This window comes from Heterodontus francisci, chromosome 33 (assembly GCF_036365525.1).
Source record: "Heterodontus francisci isolate sHetFra1 chromosome 33, sHetFra1.hap1, whole genome shotgun sequence".
Lineage (NCBI taxonomy): Eukaryota > Metazoa > Chordata > Chondrichthyes > Heterodontiformes > Heterodontidae > Heterodontus > Heterodontus francisci.
The window spans coordinates 53,648,054-53,669,845 of NC_090403.1; the positions used below are offsets into that span (position 1 = coordinate 53,648,054).

Genomic DNA, 21,792 nt, shown 5'->3' on the forward strand with positions numbered 1-21,792 from the left:
GGGGGGGTGGAAGAGAGAGAGAGAGAGAGATATTTCCATCAGATTGGACTGGATTGGAATGCTGGTAACAAGTGAAATAGCAGTATGTTAATCTACTGCATTATCTCCCAAACCCAGGGCCTTTGCTTTAGAATCATAACATTTTACAGCACAGGAGCAGGCCATTTTGCCTATCACAGCTGTGCTGGCTCTCTGAAAAAGCTATCTACTTCATCCCATTCCCTTGTCCTTTCCTCAATACTCTGTTAAAAATGTTATTTTTGAAGTATTTATCCGGCTTCCTTTTAAAAGGTATTAGATTCTGCTTCCACCACTGTTTCTGGTTGGGCATTCAATCTCCTGACAACCCACTGTGTCAAAAATATAACATCTCCTAACCTTTACTGCCTGGTCAGGATGGGACTGGTTTAAGGTAGTGATAACAAATGCAATGTGAGATGGTGAAATGATATTGAGCGGGTTTTTTTTTTAGCAGTGATGGGATATTGGCAACACTTATGTTTCTGAAAGAATGATCTTTCTTCTCTCTTGCTTTGGTGCCATATTTACCTTAAACTGTGCCTCTGGTAATCCTGTAATGATAACCATGCGTTGTTTGGTGTCTGGACTTTCTGCTGGAGCGATCTGCAAGGAAAGATTGAAATATTACACCTGTCGTGATGCTACGGGGGAGACTACTTCCATTCTCTGACAACCACAGGAAATTGCAATGATATTGAGTCTTTTGTATAGTAAAAATGTCAATTCACAGGAGCGTTATCTGCCAACATTTGACACCAATTCCACATAAGGAGATATTAAGACAGGTGATCAAAAGCTTGGTCCAAAAGGTAGGTTTTAAGGAATGTCAAAAAGGGAGAGAGAGAGAGGTGGTGAGGTTTAAGGAGGGAATTCCAGAGCTTAGGTCCTAGGCAACTGAAGGCAGGGTTGCCAATGGGGGAGCAATGGAAATTAGGGACGTGCAAGAGGCCCGAATTCAAAGAGCACAAGTATCTCGGAGGGTTGTGGGGCTGGAGGAGATGAGAGAGATAGGGAGCGGTGAGGCCATGGAAACAAGAATGAGAATTTTAAAATTGAGGCGATGCCAAGGTAGATCAGTGAGCACAGGGGGCAGTAGGTGAACGGGACATGATGAGTTTTGAATGAGCTCAAGCTTACGGAGGTTGGAAGGCGGGAGGCCAACCAGGAGAGCACTGGAATAATCGAGTCACTAACCATAGCTTAGCTAACTTCATCCCCTTTAAAGGGTTCCTAGCCCATGAAAAGTAGCTCCAACAGCATTGCAATATAATACTTCTCTGACTTGCTTTGTCTCCTCCTTTCTTGTTGGCACTGACTGCTCCTGGAGTACAGATGGCTGCCAGCAACTTTTATTCCTCACATCAGCTGTGACAATCAGTGTAGCAGACTATTCAGCTGTTTGAGGCATCACTTCAGAGCCCAACACTGTCTTCCCCACCCACCTGCCCTGATATCTATGCATGAGTTTTATCCAACAGGAGTTACTGGATTGCAGTTGGGAGTAGGAACCCTGGATATATATTTCTTTTACCCTGCCTCATCCTAAGGGGGTGGGGTGGGAGACAGTAGGGTCAACTGTCTCTTACTGCGTCCTAGCTCAGGATACGCATGTGGTTGAACGAGGGGCCTGCCAGGTTTGCACTGCTGAGCTGCATTTACTCACCAGGCCACCAGGAGGAGCCCAGACCATGACATCTTCACCTGAAACAACAGGTAACTGGGGCACCAGACCAAATGCATGATGGGAGTCTTAGTTACAAAATGGTGGTGGCCATGGCAACATCAGGAAGAGTCAAAGCTCAAAAAGTCAAATTAACTCAATAAATAAGAGACGTTCCAGCAAAAAAATTAACATTATTCATGCCTTTGTTACCTCTAGACTTCGCTATTCTAATGCTCGCCTGACCGGCCTTCTATCTTACACCCTCATTCAAAACTCTGCTGTCCCTATCCTGACTGGCACCAAGTCCCGTTCACCCATCACCCACATCCAGCAACACCTCAATTTTAAAATTCTCATCCTTGTTCTCAAATTTCTCCATGGCCTCGCCTTCTCCCTCTCTCTATAACCTCCTCCAGCCCCACAACCCAAGGCCTCTTGCACATCCCCAATTTTAATTGCTCCACCGTTGGTGGCCATGCCTTCAGCTGCCTGGGCTCTAGGTGTTGGAATTCCCTTTGGAAACCTCTCTCCTCCTTTAAGATGCTTTTTAAAACCTACCTCTTTGACCAAGCTTTTCTCCTTATGTGGCTCATTGTCAAATTTTATTTGATAACGCTCCTGCGAAGTGCCTTGGGAGTTTTGCTATGTTAAAGGCGCTATATAAATGCAAGTTGTTGTTCAGACAAAAAGAGTGGGTCTGGACTGTGATTTACCGACTTGTTCAACTGCAGGTGTCTCTTTTAAAAAGCTTTCCAATTAGCCCCACTCCTCCTGCCCTTCCCCCATGGCCCAGCAGATGTTTTCCTTTTCAAACATTTATCCAATTTCTTTTTGGAAGTTATTATTGAATCTGCTTCTAGCGCCCTTTCAGGCGGCACATTCCAGATCACAACAACCCGCTGCGTAAAAAAAAATTCTCATCACATCTGGTTCATTTTTCAATTATTTTAAACCTGTGTCTCCTGGTTACCAACCATCCTGCCACTAGAAACAGTTTCTCCTTAATTACTCTATCAAAACCAGTCATCATTTTGAAAACCTCTAAAGCGCCTTTCAATGCCTCAAACTGTCCCAAAGTTAGTTAACCCCAGCCAGATTCTTTTTGCTAGTCAAGGGTATATAAGGATATGAAGTCAAGGTAGGTGTTTGGAGTTAAGCTACAAATAGGCTGAATTGCCTATTTCTGTTCCCATGTTCCTAAAGAGTTTTACAGTCAATAAAGTTTTTTTTTGAAGTGAAGTCTCCAATCTCTTAATAGAACTGAAATCTCTCTGCCCTGGTACCATTTTGCCAAATCTTCTCTGCACCCTCTCCAAGAGCGTCATTCCCACTGGAATGTGGAATCATTCCTAAAGTCTGAATGCCTTGAACCATCCCACTGAACTACATTTCCCAGAAAGGGCTGTGGGCTGCTATAAATACTTTCCTGTTAAGTTCTCCATTTCGGTGCTGAGTTTGTAAAAGCAGCACCTCGCCATTAACAGCAGAGAGCTGCAGGAATCTTTGCGTTTGTTCCCATGCACACAGTGACTCTATGGTTTATGGGGTACAGTAGATTAGTAGCCCTAGACTGGTAACCACATGGAGTTGTCACATTGAATTCTCTAAGTATAGCCATTTGTGGGCTAACGCCTGGAAAGGGCAGCACAGGGACGGAAGAATGACAATACAAGCTGCCAAGGTTGTTGTAAAAAAAAACAATCAGTTCACTAGCATCCTTGAGGGAAGGGAACCTGGCTATGATTACCAACTCTGATTGGGCGTTTTCCTGGAGGTTTCATCACATGATCTCCAAATGCCTGGCCTAGTCAAACTTTCCCCCTTTCTCCAATATTTCTATAACTAATAAATGTGTTCAAAGAAATTGAAATTAATGCCTCAATGATTATTGCTCACTGCAATGCCCAGGAGATTAATTCCAAGGCAATTCTGGAGAGTTGGGAACCCTAAACCTGGCCCACATGGTAACTCCAGTCTTAAACAATGTGTTTGATGCCTGCTGTCCTCACAAGTGACCCAACAAGCTGTGAAGTTACACACATATATATATATATATATATATATATATATAGAAGGCTCGCCACCATCTTAGAGAGAAAATTTAAAAAATAAACATTCTCACCTTGATTGACGCCTCTGCACATCGAGAGAGCTGCTTGATATGTTGCCCTTTCTTTCCGATAATGGCTCCCACAGCCTGGGCAGGGATGAAGACGTGGACTGTCTCAGGGTCTGAGGTTTGCTGCAGAAATCAAACCCATCAACATCCTCAGCCAATGCTCAGTGCCATCGTTCATGACTTTAAAACAGATTTCCCACACGCTGAATCTTAACAAGAAAACCCAACCAGGCCAAGAAAGTAGCTTCTAATTTACAGCTTCCAAAATCCTCCAGAGGAAGGGAGTTCATTCTGACTTTGGGTGATATTGATGCAGCCACATATTACAGATCTCTCTGGGTGTTAATTTCCATTGATTTAATAGAAATGAACATTGGGAAGAGTTTTGGTTTTACAGTGTTACCTATGTTGACACTTCCCCATCTTAAAAATGAATCCAGCTCAATATATAATGATGCAACACAGATGGAGGTCATTCTGCCCACGGTGTCTGTGCTGGCTCTTTAAAAGAGGTACACAATTAGTCCCAGTCCTCAACTCTTTCCCCCTTGGCCTGTAAGTTATTTCCTTTTAACTAGAGATACAATTCCCTTTTGAAAATTCCTTGCTGTCGGTTTGTAACCCGCCCAATTTCGTATTGATTAAAGGTCTTACTCCTAATGTTGCCCCAAAGCATGCGGATGTGAAAATCTCTTTGAACGACTCACCATGTAGGGACCGTAAGGTGTTGCTGGTGCCACCCCTACAGGGTGAGGGGGGACAGTGGACGAGGAAGGTGGGAACAAGCCCAGAGCATTTAGGTTCAGGCCAGGAATCAAGTTTGCCTGGAGCTAGAAAAAGAACAATTTAAATGAATTAGTACTCTCATAGAGATACAGGAGCGCTACACCTGGGCAAGTGTATTTATCCAGATGCAGGAGTGTTATACCTGGGCAGGTACATTTCGACAAGCATAGGAATGTTACATCTGGGTGAATGGATTGGCATGTGGAGAACAGTTAATGTTAACCAAAGCTGCACTGTATCTGTGAGAACTTCCAACATTAGAGTGCCCAACAGTCCCTCCACTACACACTCAGTTTCTGCTGTCCTGAGAGAACTGTACCTTTGATCAACAATGAATGCTATTTTATTAAAATAGGCATCAGAGTCACCTATTTGTTAAACATTGTAAAGACTTTTAATAGGATGCGAGCATGATAATGGGGCAGTGCGGCTCAGTCTAATCCAGTTTACTGCTGAAGATACATCTCAAATCTTCATCTGAACTAAAGGAGATGAGGATTTATCTGGAAGCTGATGTTGGTACTCAGTGCTGCTTCAGAGTGTTTGGATTTCCCGAGGCTGTGGCTTCGGTTCATTTATTGGGAGCTGGGGTTTCACTCACAATTGAGCAAAGTCCGTTTCAAAAGTTTCATTTGTTTGTGGTCAAATGACCTTGTTAATAAAAAGAGAGAGGAAGAAAAAAAGAGAAAAGACAAAAAAAACCCCAGTAAAATAGAAAACAGAGATAAATGGGAAAGAGAACGGAGATGGAGAGGGAGCTGTAAATGATTATGACTCTATAAGAGACAGAAAAAAACAAAAGAGAAAGGGAGAAAACAAGTAGGAGAGAGTTGGAACAGAGAGAGAGAGAGAAATAAAGACTGAGAATGAGAGAGGATGAAAGAGAGAGAAAAAAATAAAGACTGAGAATGAGAGAGGATGAAAGAGAGAGAAAAAAAAGCAATGGAGAGAAATGTAGAGAATGGTGGGGGCGGTGGGGGGGTGGGGTGCCTGTGTGGTACTGCCTGTGTGGAGTTTGCAAGTTCTCCCTGTGTCTGCGTGGGTTTCCTCCGGGTGCTCCGGTTTCCTCCCACATGCCAAAGACTTGCAGGTTGATAGGTAAATTGGTCATTAGCAATTGCCCCTAAGTGGTAGGGAAATATAGGGACAGGTGGGGATGTGGTAGGAATATCGAATTAGTGTAGGATTGGTATAAATGGGTGGTTGATGGTCGGCACAGACTCGGTGGGCCGAAGGGCCTGTTTCAGTGCTGTATCTCTAAACTAAACTAAGATAGAGAAAATATGAGATATGAGATGAAATTAGAGACTACAAACCCAATAAAGTGAAAAGCAAATTAGGAAGCAAATATCAATTTTAAAAAAACTACGACCTGTTTATGAAGCAAACTTACATTCATAGCAGCTATGTCATTCTCGTAAGCTTCTCTCACTTTTTTCATGATATCTTCCTCAGCCTTGCAGCAAGCTTCAATGGAACCTTTCACGGTGATGGTTCTCTCAGGGTTATAGAGCGTCAGGTCCTGCAAGCTGCCTCAGCAAGGTGGAAACTGATATAAGTTTAGATATAATACTTCCTTGAAAGTATTACTGAAAGGAAAGCTTTTGCTTTGTGTACGTGCTGGTAATTCAACTTACAACTCATTTGCTGAATGAAGACACATTGCTGAGAGTTGTCCCATGTAGAATCATTGAAACAGACAGCACCATGAGGCCATTCAGCCCATCATGCCTTTGTCAGCTTTGAAAGAGCTATCCAATTAGTCCCATATCCCTCGCTGTTTCCCAATAAAACCTTATTCCCTTCAAGTACGTTTTCAATTTCCTTTTTGAAAGTTACTGTTGAAATAACCCGCCGGATAAAAAAACTCCACATTTCTACCTCACTCCTCCGCCTGTTCTTTTGTCAATTACCTTACATCTGTTCGTCGACTTACTGATCCTTCTGCCACCGGAAACAGTTACTCTATCAAAATCTTTCATGATTTTAAACACCTCTATCAAAATTCCCCAGAATCTTCTCTGTTCTAAGGAAAACAATACCAGCTACTCCAATCTCTCCACAGGACTCAGTGGTCGGTTAATGTGCTGCCCAGTGTCATACAGGAAGAGAGAACTTGCAATCTTTCAAGCACCTCAAAGTGCAATGCAAAGTGCTTCGCATTAGAGCTAATTAGTATTTACTTTCTTACAATCAGGACATATTACTTTGACTATGACTTTGGGTTTCTTCTGACCAATTGGTGCTGTGATAATGGCAGGAACCTGTTGGTGGCGCTGCTGTTAACAATGGGCACAAGGTTAACAGGAACCTTGTAGAACAAGCAGTGGTGCCCCCTGCAGGAAGATGCAGCTGCTGCGGCTCAGTGGGTATGTACATTGCCAACTTCGGTTCAGCCTCATGCAGAGTGAGAAGGTCTCAGACCCTGCTGTCTGTACTGAGTAAACTAGCTTCAGTTCTGGTAATGGCAATATGCCAGGGAGACAGGGAGCGAGCTAAAATCAGTCAGTAAGTTTCTGCTGGCAATTACAATTGTCTCTCTCCTGCTGTAAACAGCACCTGTCGTGGGGAGTGGAAGGGCAGGATTCAGTGGCTAACACTCAACATCCGCTCCGCTCGACTGGCACAAAATGGGCACAGGAAGCGATCTGGCAATTGAAATTGGGCCTTGGGAGTCATTGGGGTGAACTGCTGGCCTGTGTGGCCCAATCTAATGCTGATAGGATTGTTGCCAGCAAGCTAAGTTAAGGTAAGTTCTGGGGGTGGGAGAAGGAGAAAGGGGCGGGAGGGGGGGGGGGGCTAAGCGGAGGCTGTCAGCAGCCTGCAGGTATGGCGATGGAGCTCTACATTAAGATCAAGCTTTAAAAAGAAAACCTAACTTTTGTTGGTGCTTAGGCTGCATGTTAGAAGAGTAAACGGGTGGGCTGGACTTACGGAGAGATTGTGATTTTTGTTTCTGTGTCTTGTTCCACCTTCTTCAGATTCCTGCCTTCCTTCCCAATCAGTCGGCCAACAAAGTTATTATGTGCCAGAATCTTCAATGGAACCTCTTCAGCTCTGCAGAGACAAGGTTGCAGTTAAACGAAGTCAGAACAATTCAGGTAGGAAATATAGGTAACAAGTGTTGTACAGTGAGGGGTGTGGGATATATCAGAGTGTTACAGTGAGGGGTGTGGGATATATCAGAGTGTTACAGTGAGGGGTGTGGGATATATCAGAGTATTACAGTGAGGGGTGTGGGATATATCAGAGTGTGTTACAGTGAGGGGTGTGGGTTATATCAGAGTGTGTTACAGTGAGGGGTGTGGGGTATATCAGTGTTACAGTGAGGGGTGTGGGATATATCAGAGTGTTACAGTGAGGGGTGTGGGATATATCAGAGTGTGTTACAGTGAGGGGTGTGGGATATATCAGTGTTACAGTGAGGGGTGTGGGGTATATCAGTGTTACAGTGAGGGGTGTGGGATATATCAGAGTGTGTTACAGTGAGGGGTGTGGGATATATCAGTGTTACAGTGAGGGGTGTGGGATATATCAGAGTGTGTTACAGTGAGGGGTGTGGGGTATATCAGTGTTACAGTGAGGGGTGTGGGATATATCAGAGTGTGTTACAGTGAGGGGTGTGGGATATATCAGTGTTACAGTGAGGGGTGTGGGTTATATCAGAGTGTGTTACAGTGAGGGGTGTGGGATATATCAGTGTTACAGTGAGGGGTGTGGGGTATATCAGTGTTACAGTGAGGGGTGTGGGATATATCAGAGTGTGTTACAGTGAGGGGTGTGGGATATATCAGTGTTACAGTGAGGGGTGTGGGATATATCAGAGTGTGTTACAGTGAGGGGTGTGGGGTATATCAGTGTTACAGTGAGGGGTGTGGGATATATCAGAGTGTGTTACAGTGAGGGGTGTGGGGTATATCAGAGTGTTACAGTGAGGGGTGTGGGATATATCAGAGCGTTACAGTGAGGGGTGTGGGATATATCAGAGCGTTACAGTGAGGGGTGTGGGATATATCAGAGTGTTACAGTGACGGGTTCCTCGCTTGGGCCTGATGGTTGCCATGCCTGTTGCCAAGTTACGTACGTTTTTGTTGCCTGTGCTTCCTGTTGCATAATATCCAGGATCATCTTACAGGCAGCCGAACAGCCCTCTGCAGTTGAGTGAATGCTGATTGGTTTCTCTGCTGCACCTGCATTCTCCTTCCGATGGACGTCGATCCTGTACGAACAAAAGACACCCGATGTGTGCCATCATCCTTTCTGTCTTTCCCTCTCCTGCTCTCTGACACTCTTGTTCTCTCTCTCATCGATCCTCTTTTCACTCAGTCACTCTCATCCCCCTTGCTTTCTGCTTCCCGTTCTCACTCTCCCTTCTCTTCCCCACTCTCTTTCTCTGCTTCCTTTCTGTCTCACTCGCCTCCCTCAATTCTACTTTCTTTAATTTCCCTCCCATTCCCATCCCCTTAGTGCCTCCGGCTTTTGCTATCACTTCTCTCAATCCCCACTCTCCATCCTACACTTGGACTTTTCTCCTGTCTTCCCAAGTTCTCTGCTGCTCTCTCATTCTGTTGCTCCTTACACAGTCATACCACTTCTGATCAAAAACAATGGTTTATAAAGTAACAAGGCAGACCATTGCTCATGGGACACTATACTCACCTCCAGTCTATAATGGGTTAGTAATAACAACATAGGAACAGGAATAGGCCATTCTGCCCCTTGAGCCTATTCTGTCATTAGTTCATGGCTGATCTGTACCTCAACTTCATTTTTGCTTTTGCTCTGTTTCCCTTGATACCCTTACCTATCAAAAATTAACCTTACTGGGAGATTCCCATCCATTCAATTTTTCACTTAAGTCTCTAGAAACGAACAAGCAGAACTCTTCCCTGCACCCCATCATCACATACCTCGAACTGTAACTTGAGAATGTTCATGCAGAGCCAGAGGGACAGCAGGGCCTGTGACATATTGCACAATATTACACAATGGGAGGCGGTGGCGTAGTGGTAGTGTCACTGGACTAGTAGCCCAGAGGCCCGGGCTAGTGCTCTGGGGACATGGGTTCGAATCCACCACTGCAGAAGGTGAGATTTGAATTCAATTAATTAATCTGTAACTAAAAAGATAGTCTAATGGTGACCATGAAACCATTGGCGATTGTTGTAAAACCCCATCAAGTTCACTAATATCCTTTAGGGAAGGAAATCTGCCGTCCTAACCTAGTCTTGTGACTCCAGATCCACAGTAATGTGGTTGACTCTTAAATGCCCTCTGAGATGGCGTGGCAAGCCACTCAGTTCAAGGACAATTAGGGATGGGCAATAAATGCTGGCCTTGGCAGCAACACCCATATCCCAAGAACAAATTTTTTAAAAAGGCGCAACCTATACAAGGTGGTTTTCTTACAACAATTTAATCATCAATTAAGACGACTCAGTAATGTTAGAGTTATAACTGACCTGTGGTCACCAACTTGACCTGGGGTGCAGTTCCATGGGCATCAGTAGCATCTATGTGTGATCACACATACAACCAGTAGTCTAATTGCCAATGAGTAGCGCCTAATCCTATAGTCAGCTGATTCCGAGTCATCAAAAATTTATCTTGAATATACTCAATGATGGAACATCCACAGTCCTCTGGAGTAGACAATTCCAAAGATTCACAACCCTCTGAGTGAAGAAACCCCTCATCTCAGTTCTAGATAATCAACACCTTTATTTTGAGGCTGTGGCGCCCCCCCCCCCCCCCGTTATAGATTCCCCTGCGAGGAGAAACAACCTCTCAGTGTCCACACTGCACATTTACAGCCTGACGTGCACCAATTGCCATATTGAGCAAAAGCAAACAAGGGGTGTCCTTTACCCACACCTTAGAGACTTTAGACCCTTTGCACATAGAAATAAGGGGTCTAATGCCTGCTTGAGGTCTCACGCTATGAAATTGGTTTGTCCTGAGGCAACCAGCACCATTGTGGACTGTACTCAGGGGAAACCGAGTGCTAGGAATCACCTGCCAATCAAGAAGATAAATAAGTTACTTATAAGTGAGATAAGTCAAGTTACTCCCGAATTCCTGGGCAACAAACCTTCCAACAGGAATTAACTGGATAGCAATACAAAGCATGGCGGATGCATCTCTCTCTATCTAAGGAACAAAGGCCAATTGTAATGGTACCTTAGCTATGATCACCTGGCTCAGCATGGGGACTATAATTGGGTCTGTATTGCAAATACAGTGAATGAGACAGTTACATATTGAGCTATTAAAGGCCCTCATGTTTGAGATTGCAGCTTTCAAGATAAACATGCTGGGCAAAGATCAATGACATTACCTGGTGGGTAGGTAGAGTTAGGATATGGATCATAGAACAGAATCATAGAAAGTTTAGAGCACAGAAAGAGGCCACTTGGCCTATCATGTTATTGAACAGTGGAGCAGGCTGGAGGGGCTGAATGGACCCCTCCTGTTCCTATGCTCCTAGGTCATGATTGGTCTTGGTTTAGGAGGTGGGATGAGCTTGTTGCCTAACCATTAAGAGTGTCAACACCCCACAGGCAGCAGGAAGAGGAGATCAGAGTAAAGGATTGGACTGCGCAAATTTGGATGACCACTTACTGTTCACTGAGCAGTCTGGAGAGTGTAAAGCATGGTAGGAGTATCTTACTTGGATTGCGTTTGTTTGGTGATATTCCGAATGGTGGCTCCTTCTTTTCCGATAATGGCTCCCACAAACTGGGTTGGGACCAGGATCCGTAGAGGAATGTCGAACTGCTGCTTTGTGGGAGCTGCTGAGCCTTGCTGAGGAGGGCCCCTCCCACTGAACCCTCTGCGGCCCACCTCCTGCCCTTGCTGCACTGCCTGTTCATCTGGGATGTAGGTGACTGTCAGACTGTAGTTCTCCAGCTGGTAGCCATTCAGTTTCGTTATTGCTCTGAGGGAAAGAGATGGAGAAACAATAGATGCCATTTCTATTTTCGGCCCAAGTTACAATTTACTGCCCAGAAACAGGCCAATCAGCCCAACTCATCAGTGCCAGTGTTTATGCTCCACACGACCCTCCTCCCACTTTATTTTAACTCACCCCATCAACGTATCTGTCAATTCCTTTCTCCCTCTACTGTTTATCTAGCTTCTTTGTAAACATATCTATACAATTCATCTCAACCACTCCTTGTGCTTGTGAGTTCCACATTCTCACCACTCTCTGGGTAAAGAATTTTCTCCTGAATTCCCTATTGATTAGCGACTATCTTATATTTATGACCCCTCATTTAGGTCTTCCCCACGAGTGGAAACGTCTCCTCTGCGTCTACCCTATCAAACCCCTTCATAACTTTAAAGACCTTTATTAGGTCACCCCCCCCCCCCCCCCCCCTCAGCCATCTCTTTTCTGCAGCCTGTTCGGTCTTTCTAAATCTCTAGCTCCCTGAAGGTGAACTCACCCTCACCATCACCAGCAGCTTCCATCCACCACCAGGTAGGGGCAATCTGCTGAGGCCGACCGCACCAGCTAATTTGGCTTCGAAGGACAAATCATCGGGTCCACAAACTTCTTCAGAAATCACTGGCCCAGATTTTGCTAGAGTGCGGCATCTCGGCTAATTTAATACTGTTCGTTAAATTAGTTTTCTCACCTTTCAGCTCAAACGAAATTTACATTGCAAATTGGTGTTAGTGTGAGGGATAATGGTGAGTGAGGGCAGCAGGGCATTTAGGACCAACAGTGTCACTTACGCAATGAAGTTTAAAGATAGAGAAAGAAAGAGAGGAATGATGGAATGGAATTAGGGTGAATTAAAGTCAAATTAGATACAGAGTGGGAAAGAAAGATTGGGATTGAGAGAGGGAGAAAAAAGGCAGAAGGAAAAACAAACAAAAAAGTCTTTGGAACAGATTGCTAACTTCAGCAGTGAGACTCCACTGTTTCTCCTGGGCTGAAAAGAGAGTGGTGTTGCACAAACATAAATCTTATCATTAAAAGGGTGAAGTACCAGCCCTAACTTTGTGTCAATTTGTTGTAACAGCGCAAGTGCAGCAACTTCTAGAAATTCACAGATGAGGTGGAGGGCAAGCTCCCATTTTTATGAAGCTGATCGCAGAGCAGTGCAAATAATCCAACAATCTGTGGCGCTTTGCAAATCACACTCTGACCCTTCCACGTCACAAATTATTGTTTTGCTTTTTTCACACACTAATAACAGCAAGTGCATTCAACTGACTGCTAATTCTGTCCCAGTAACTGCTGCTCCATTGCTGACCTAGGTTGAGGTCACCTTCCAGCTAGCAGTTGCCAACCCTCCAAGATTGCCCTGGAGTCTCTAGGAATTAGAGTTATCTCCCAGACACTGCTGGGAGCAACACACAGCAGAAAAATCATAGGGGCATTGAAAAAATTGTTTTTTAAAAGCATTTCTTTGAACATTTATGTTTATTAGTTGAAAAGTATTAGACTTGGGGGGTGGGGGAGCAGTGTTATTTGCTAGAAAAAGGTTGTTTTACTGATAGTCCAATCAGGTAATGATGAAACGAAAATAGAAAATGCTGGAAATACTCAGCAGGTCTGGCAGCATCTGTGGAGAGCGAAGCAGAGTTAACGTTTCAGGTCAGTGACCTTTCATCAGAACTGGCAAAGGTTAGAAATGTAATAGGTCTTGAACAAGTGAATGGGGGAGTGTGTGATAGGGTGGAGGACAGGAGAGATTAAATGACGAAGGGTTTCATGATACAAAGCCAAGTAAAGAAACAAAAAGATGTGTCTGAATGAGGTGTAGATGGCTGTATAGCAGCTGTCCAAAACACAAGAGTAAAGAGATTAAGAAAGAAGCAGGGGTGGGGGGGAAACAACCCAGCAAAAAAAAAACCATGAGGAAAGGAAAAAAAATGGGAGCAGAGGTCATGATCTAAAACTACTGAACTCATTGTTGAGTCCAGAAGGCTGTAAAGTGCCCAGTTGAAACATGAGGTGCTGTTCCTCGAGCTTGCATTGAGCCTCTTTGGAACACTGTAGCAGGCCAAGGATAGAAAGGTCAGAGTGGGAACAAGGTGAAGAATTAAATTGACAAACGACAGGAAGGTTGGGGTTGCGCAAGCGGACTGAATGGAGGTGTTCGTGTTTGCTTTCCAATTGGCTGTGGGGAGCCGAGATAATGCAAAGATGGGCATGTCAGGCAACCAATGGAAGTAGTGTGGGGGTGGGGTGGTCAGAGGCATGAGGTCATGTGATGACTCTTTCAGGAATCTGTCCAACCTCAGTCAGCAACCCTTATGCCAGCCATCAAACCAAGTTACTCTAAAGATGGCATTTCTGTGCAGCCCTGTCTCCAGGGACATCTGGAAGCAAAGTGGAAGCTAACTACAGTGGAGATAAATTCAGTTAACTGCCATTTGTTCAGGCTGGAGCTGGTTCATCCTCTCAGCTGGTTATAGAGTTCAGGGAAGATAGATTTGCTAAAAAAAAACAGTGAGATCCAAGCATAGAACAGTCCCAATCCCAAACCAGGGTATTGGGTTTGAAGGATGTCAAGGCCATGAAAAGGGCGCAGAGGAGATTTACCACAATGATACCAGGGAGTGATGTGGAGAGACTTAGAGAAGTCAGGATTGTTCTCCTTAGAGCAGAGAAAGTTAAGGGGAGATTTAATAGAGGTGTTCAAAATCATGAAGAGTTTTGATAGAGTAAATAAGGAGAAAGGGTTTCCAATGGCAGAAGGGTCAGTAAGCAGAGGACACAAATTTAAGGTAGTTGGCAAAAGAACTAGAGGGGAAGATGAGGAGAATATTTTTATTGCAGTGAGTGGCTATTTTCTGGAATTCAGTGCCTGAAAGGGCAGTGGAAGCAGATTCAATAATAAATTGCAAAAGGAAATCGGATAAATACTTGAAAAGGAAAATTTGCAGGGCTATGGGGAAAGAGCAAGGGAGCGGGACGAATCGGATAACTCTTTCAAGGAGCTGGCACAGGCATGATGGGCCGAATGGCCTTCCGTACCGTATCATTCTAAGATACTTACTGTCTGGCTTGGTCCTTAGTTCCATATGTAACATTCACCACTGCCGACTCGGTTTCTGTATTAACTAGAGTCAGAGAGAAAAGCAGATGTCAGTCAAGTCTCTTCGATGTCCAGGTAAACTCCTCCTGAGAGGCACAGACAGTGCAAACCAACACAAGGGGCTTGTGCATGTGAACCACAGTAAGTGAATTTACATTTCAAAATCAGCAACTACACTCACATCAGCATGTTTAGGGACTTTATATTGAAAGTTTTTTTAGCAGTATATAAAAAGCATAAAATCTGGGCTCCAGAAGCCAGAGACAAATATAGTCGGCTGAAAGACACTGCATGGATTGAATCCGCATTTACCCAGGAGAGTGGACGAGAGCTGGGAATGGTTCGAGGTTTGGCCAAGTTTTCAATTAACATTTCATCAGATTACTCCCCCACTCACTCATTCCCTCCCTCCGTCAGATACTCACACCCTCCCTCACTCGCTACCCTCCCTCACTCGCTACCCTCCTTCCTTCCACCCTCATTCACTCGCTCACCTATCACCCCCCCCACCCTCACTCCCAGTATTGGTCTGCACTTGTCACATCTGCTCAGAGCTATAAGTACATACATAAACAATGGGACTGGTAAAGACCAGCTGGCTTGTGCTCACTGACCGACATTGGATCCCAGTCAAGCACACCTTGATTTTAAAATCCTCATCCTTGTTTTCAAATCTCTCCATGGCCTCGCCCCTCCCTATCTCTGTAATCTCCTCCAGCCCCACAACACTCCGAGATATCTGTGCTCCTCTAATTCCAGCCTCTTGAGCATCCTTGACTTTAATCACTCCACCACTGCCGGCTGTACCTTCGGATTCCTAGACCCGAAGCTCAGGAATTCCCTCCTTAAAACCTCTCTGCCTCATTTTCTTCTTTTAAGATGCTCCTTAAAAGCTACCTCTTTGACCAAGTTTTTGACCATCTGTCCTAATATCTCCTTATGTGACTCGGTGTCAACATTTGTTTTTCATGCTCCTGTGAAGCACCTTGGGATGTATTTTAATGCTAAAGGTGAAATACAAGTTGTTGTTGTTTCCCCAGTAACAACACAATAGAGCATCACAACTATCAATGTTCCTTCTCACTTAGCGTCAGAAAATCTCCAGGGAGAGGCAGGAAATATATTTAAAAATAAACCCTGGATCAAATTCAGGGGAATAAAATCTAGGAAATTTCATCCCCTAAGGTGATCAAAAACAGGTTCCAGGAGATCACAGCAACTGTGGGGAACAAGGCCAAGCCCCACCTACCTTCTGCTTTCAGTGATATTTGTCAACCCAAGGAATTAGTCCAGTTCCTTTTCAAGCGTCGCAGTGAACCTGCGCTCACAACTAACCTAGCCCTGTGCTTGTGTATCTGATAGTTATATGTCAGCTGTGGCTCATTAGCACTCTCACCTCGGAGTCGTTACCCCAGAAATTCGAACATAATATCTAGGCTGACTCTTCTGGTGCAGCACTGAGGGAGTGCTGCAGCATCACAGGCGCGGACTTTCAGCTAAGACATTCAACCGAGGTCCCATCTGCCTTTGCAGGTAAATGTAAGATCCCACGGCACTATTTCGAAAAAGAGCAGGGGCGTTCACCCGTATGTCCTGGTCAATATTTATCACTCAATCAACATCACAAAAGAAAATAGGTTATCTGTCCATTTTATCTCATCGTTGTATGTGGGATCTTGCTGTGCACAAATTGGCTGCCTTGTTTCCTACATTACAACAGTGACCGCACTTCAAAAAGTACTTCATCGCCTGCACGGAGTTTGTAAAAGGTACTGTATAAATGTAAGTGTAAATATAAATGTAAGTCTTTTTTTTGTTTCCTTTCATACCCCTTCACTAGCCCCAACCTTTTTTGACTTAAAATGTCATATCATGGGACCATTTCCTCCCATCTCCCCAGAACTCCCAATTCAGACAGTTTGGCTTGTGAATTTATTCAGCTTTGTTCAGATTTCTTACCAAAGATGGGATTTTGTCCCCTCTCTTCATTCAACTAAATGACTGAGCATCTGGAGCAGAGCCAATCCCAGCTGCAGTGTTGCTGGCTTCAGTGGTTTGTGGTTAGGATCAGGCTCCAGGTTCAATGGGCTACAGTCAGTTTGGGTTAAAGCCAGTAAACCGGTTACTTTACTCTGATACTCTGCAGTCAGATCAATGTCACTCTCAGCAGCTGAACTCAACCAGCTGCTTTCTCCAGCCGCTGCCATTACTGATCCGCCTGTGGTTTACAAACAGAAGCACCAAGTAAAAACCACTGGTGTTACATTCTGCCAGCACTTGGGGCAGAAGCTGTTCTCTGCTGGGGTACCAGCTACAACGGGTCATACCTGGACCTTCTCTAGTGTGCAGGAACTATCAGACACTCTCCCTGCTCCTGATTGCTATCCTGGCATGTAAGCAAGTATTCTGATTCCAAACATGGGGTCGTTGTCAACCATGATATTCCCACGGTTGAATAGCCAGTTGACACTTGCTAGAGTTGGGGGTGGGGTGGGGGGGGGGGGGGGTGGGGGAGTGCAATTCTGACCCTAACTTGCCCGCCTGGAAACTGGCAGGATTGGGTGCAACCCTAATTTTACCCCCTCCCACACCCGGCTTTTACTTTCCATTGAAGTCAATGAAGCTTTAATATTGGGTGGAGGGGCGGGGGAGATAAAACCGGCATCCCATGGGTTTCTTGCCTGGTGAGTTAGGTAAAAATCGACCCCACCCACTCTTTAGGCTTACGCAGAAAGCATGGCTGTTTGGGTGGGCTATTGATGAATGGCTGACAACTGCAAAACTGTCCTCCAGCAGGTAGTTGAGGTCCTTAATCCTGATCTGGGATTAGAAGAAAATTGGAAAAACTGGAGAGGGGAATCCAGCTGCCGGAGGCAGTGGCTTAAAAAAACTGGAATCAAAATGGATCAATACAGGCAGAGGGGATTTTAAATCACAATTTGTAAACCACAAGCCAGCACGGACTCGATGGGCCGAATGGCCTCGATCTGTGTCGGATTGACCCTATGACAATGGGGGAAGACAGGACGGAGTTTAGGAGGGTTCCTCTTTAAATATCTCAGCAGTGGGGAAGCAAATGCTACATTAGCATTGGCTGAAATTAGAAAATACAAAAAGCTAATTTATTTTTTGGGCATCGGTCACCAGGAAGAATTTTTGTGGAAACAGACTGTATTGTTAACCCTCATTGCAGCAGAGAGACATGAATGTTTGGGGAGGGATAACTGGTGGAGTTTTCTGCATTTTACCTGCGGGTAGATATGGCACTCACTTCCAGTTTTGTATTTCTGCTGTGTCCACTAGGCTGAAAGCGGCCCTGGCCTGACCTTGGGGCCAGTGGATGTCAGCCTCTGTATAATGTCACATCACCGCCACAATCCACAAACGTTCAAATAAAACCACTTTCTTTTCTGTTATTTCCCATGGTTCACACAGGACCCCCACAACCCCCTTGACTCCACTTCTGAAGGTGTTGACACTTGACAAACTCTCCATGGGCACTGGGTGCACCTGCTGCTTAAGCAAGTGGTCACACTTCACATGTAGGTGGTGACAAGCTCTTCAATTTGGGTGTAACAGTTGACACTGATCACACACACATCCACATTCACACACACTCGCATGCACACCTGTACTTGCCCACACACTCATACACACACATTTGCATACACACACGCACTTGCACACACCCACATTCATGTACACTTGCAACTTGCACACACAAATGCACAGCCACACTTACACACACAGACACACACCCACATACAAACACACTCGCACACACACGTCCACACACATACAGGTTTAGACACACAAAGACATACACAGACACTCACAAATGAATACACCATATAGGCACATGCACACTTACAGACTCTCACACTTCCAGGGAAGGGTCACTATATAGCACTCAAGATGCAGGAGCCCTGGCTGATTTCCCTCTCTGTGTGCAGATGTATGGAAGCCAACTGAAACACCACTCACCTGAGAACATGTTAACTTGACTGAGCTCGGAATCTAACGTGTTTAGCTCAGCCACAATCTGGGGGAGGCAAACCCTCTCTGAAATTCCACTTGGGTGAAATCGAGGCTGTGCGTCTGAGCTGAGACATCTTACCAAGAGAGAAAGGGATACAAATGGGTACACGTCTCCAGAGATCTAATTATCCTTCGCTCTACACCATTCACCATTAACCCACACTCTGTGCCAGACATCAATGAGGCTAAAACAGGAGCGATTTATAAAGGGTGTGAAAGGTCAGCCAGTCGTCAACATGGAATGAAACGATCGCATACCTTGCTCACAATTTTCCACAGCTCCATGCTGGGCTAGCAATCCATCCAACACCTGCCGAACAGACAAAAGACAATTAGCAGTAGTGGAGTAAAGGCAAGAGCAAAGCATCCATCTTGTTAGAACCATCAAAATTTCCAGCACAGGAGGAAGCCATTCGGCCCATCTTGCCTGTGCTAGCTCTGTGCTACAGTAATCCAAAACTAATTCAGCCTCCATTCTCTCCGCAAAGCCCAGCTTCTTCATCTGCTTCAAAGAAATAGGTGATGGAGTTCCATATTATTACAGATGATGGAACAGATGTGCGTGCATGCATGTGTCTTTGCATGCATGTGAGTTGCATGTGTGTGGGTAGCATGTGTCTGTGCACACGTGCATCTGCTTGTGCACGTGTGTGTGTGTATACATATGTGCATTTCTGTATGCATGTGTGGAAGGTGATAGGAGTCCAAAATTACTACAGTATTTATGTGTCTGTGCGCTTGTGTTTGTTTGTGTGTCTGTGTGTGCGTGTGTGCGTGTATGAGGAGCTGGGTGGCACATTAAGAATTCCAGGGATGGGCTGTGCCCAGTGGGTGATAGGAGGAAGTTGATTGTGGTTTTCTTTGTCCCATATAAAGGGGACACTGTTTGCAAAGCTATCAATGAGTGTGAGACCAAGAACAATCCATTCAGAGGCACAAATGCACGACTTGCTTTTCCAACTTCAGAGGAAAAAGAGGGTTGGGTAGTGCAACAACACACAGTCCAAGTATAAGCTACATTTTATAGTTGGGCTCAGGGCAATAGCACAATCTTCCCAACAGTGTAAACCTCAAACAGTCTTAACTAAGATTTCTGGCGTTGTGTCACATTTTAGGAGTCAGTGCTATGAGCTGGTTCCTGGAGTTTACGCTGTTAAATCCTTTGTCCCAACTATTAGAAAGGAAAATTGAAAATGGTAGAAAGCTGAAATTAAAATAGAAAATTCTGCAAATACACAGCAGGTCAGCCAGTATCTGAAAAAAGAAAAAGACAGATCAAGCTTATTTGAGGTGTGGCCCCTTCAATGGAACTAGAAACTGTGAGGGTTAAAGCCCACCATCTTCTCCTCATTTCTATAACCTCCTCCAGCTCTACAACCTTCTGAAATAGCAATAAATCTGGCCTTTGATGCATCTCTGAGTGTCATTGGCAGCCGTGGCATCAGCTGCCAAGGCCCAAAGCTTTGGAATTCCGTTCCCTAAACCTCTCCACCGCTCTCTCCTCCTTTAATGTAATTATGGGTGATTTTAATCTGCATATAGATTGGGCAAATCAAATTAGTCACAATACTATAGAGGAGGAGTTCTTGAAGTGTATATGGGATGGTTTTCTGGACCAATACGTTGAGGAACCAACTAGAGAACAGGCCATCCTAGACTGGGTATTGTGTAATGAGAGAGGAATAATTGACGATCTAGTGCGAGACCCCTTGAGGACGAGTGACCATAATATGATAGAATTCTTCATCAAGATGGAGAGTGACGTAGTTGATTCGGAGACAAGGGTCCTGAATCTTAGTAAAGGAAACTACGAAGGTATGAGGCGCAAGTTGGCCATGACGGATTGGGAAACGTTACTTAAAGGGATAGGCAATGGCAAACATTTAAGAGCGCATGGATGAACTGCAACAATTGTTTATCCCTGTCTGGCGCAAAAGTAAAATGGGAAAGATAGCCAAACCATGGCTTACAAGGGAAATTAGAGAGAGCATTAGATCCAAGGAAGAGGCATATAAATTTGCCAGCAAAAACAACAGACCTGAGGATTGGGAGCAGTTTAGAATTCAGCAAAGGAGGACCAAGGGATTGATTAAGAAGGGGAAAATAAGAGAACGAGAGCAAGCTTGCCGGGAACATAAAAACTGACTGTAAAAGTTTCTATAGGTATGTGAAGAGAAAAAGACTGGTGAAGACAAATGTAGGTCCCTGACAGTCAGAAACAGGGGAATTTATTATGGGGAATAAAGAACTGGCTGACCAACTAAATGCATACTTTGGTTCTGTCTTCACAAAGGAGGACACAAATATCATACCAGGGCTTAGTGAGAGAGAGGAACTGAAAGAAGTCAGTATTAGTAGAGAAATGGTGTTGGGGAAATTGATGGGATTGAAGGCTGATAAATCCCCAGGGCCTGATGGTATGCATCCCAGAGTACTTAAGGAAGTGGCCCTAGAAATAGTGAATGCATTGATGGTCATCTTCCAAGATTCTATAGACTCTGGAACAGTTCCTACAGATTGGAGGGTAGCTAATGTAACCCCACTATTTAAAAAGGGAGGTAGAGAGAAAGCAGGGAATTATAGACCAGTCAGCCTGACGTCGGTAGTGGGGAAAATTCTAGAGTCCATTATCAAAGATTTTATAGCAGAGCACTTAGAGAACAGTGGTAGAATCGGGCAGAGTCAGCATGGATTTACGAAAGGGAAATCATGCTTGACAAATCTACTGGAATTCTTCGAGGATGTAACTAGTAGAGTTGATGAGGGGGAGCCAGTGGATGTGGTTTATTTGGACTTTCAGAAGCCTTTTGACAAAGTCCCACATAAGAGATTAGAATGTAAAATTAAAGCGCATGGGATTGGGGGTAGTGTATTGCGATGGATAGAAAATTGGTTGGCGGACAGGAAACAAAGTATAGGGATAAATGGGTCTTTTTCCGAATGGCAGTCACTGAAGGTGCAACAGGCGGTAAAAAAGGCAAATGGTATGTTGACCTTCATAGCGAGAGGATTCGAGTACAGGAGCAGGGATGTCTTGCTGCAATTATACAGGGTCTTTGTGAGGCCACACCTGGAATACTGTGTGCAGTTTTGGTCTCCTTATCTGAGGA

At 44.6% G+C, this 21,792-nt stretch overlaps 1 protein-coding gene across 2 annotated transcripts in view; it reads right to left on the reverse strand.

Moving 5' to 3' along the window:
- The window catches only part of igf2bp1 (insulin-like growth factor 2 mRNA binding protein 1), a 154,185-nt gene that overhangs the window by 16,143 nt on the left and 116,250 nt on the right, over positions 1–21,792 (reverse strand). For both annotated transcript variants that reach the window (XM_068013027.1, XM_068013028.1), the window contains exons 4-12: positions 18,941–18,992; positions 14,606–14,669; positions 11,260–11,526; positions 8,674–8,808; positions 7,524–7,646; positions 5,983–6,118; positions 4,511–4,633; positions 3,807–3,926; positions 550–624 (exon numbers count right to left, since the gene is read on the reverse strand). In XM_068013027.1, coding sequence (XP_067869128.1) covers positions 550–624; positions 3,807–3,926; positions 4,511–4,633; positions 5,983–6,118; positions 7,524–7,646; positions 8,674–8,808; positions 11,260–11,526; positions 14,606–14,669; positions 18,941–18,992 — 1,095 coding nt within the window. The remainder of the gene's footprint in view (positions 1–549; positions 625–3,806; positions 3,927–4,510; positions 4,634–5,982; positions 6,119–7,523; positions 7,647–8,673; positions 8,809–11,259; positions 11,527–14,605; positions 14,670–18,940; positions 18,993–21,792) is intronic.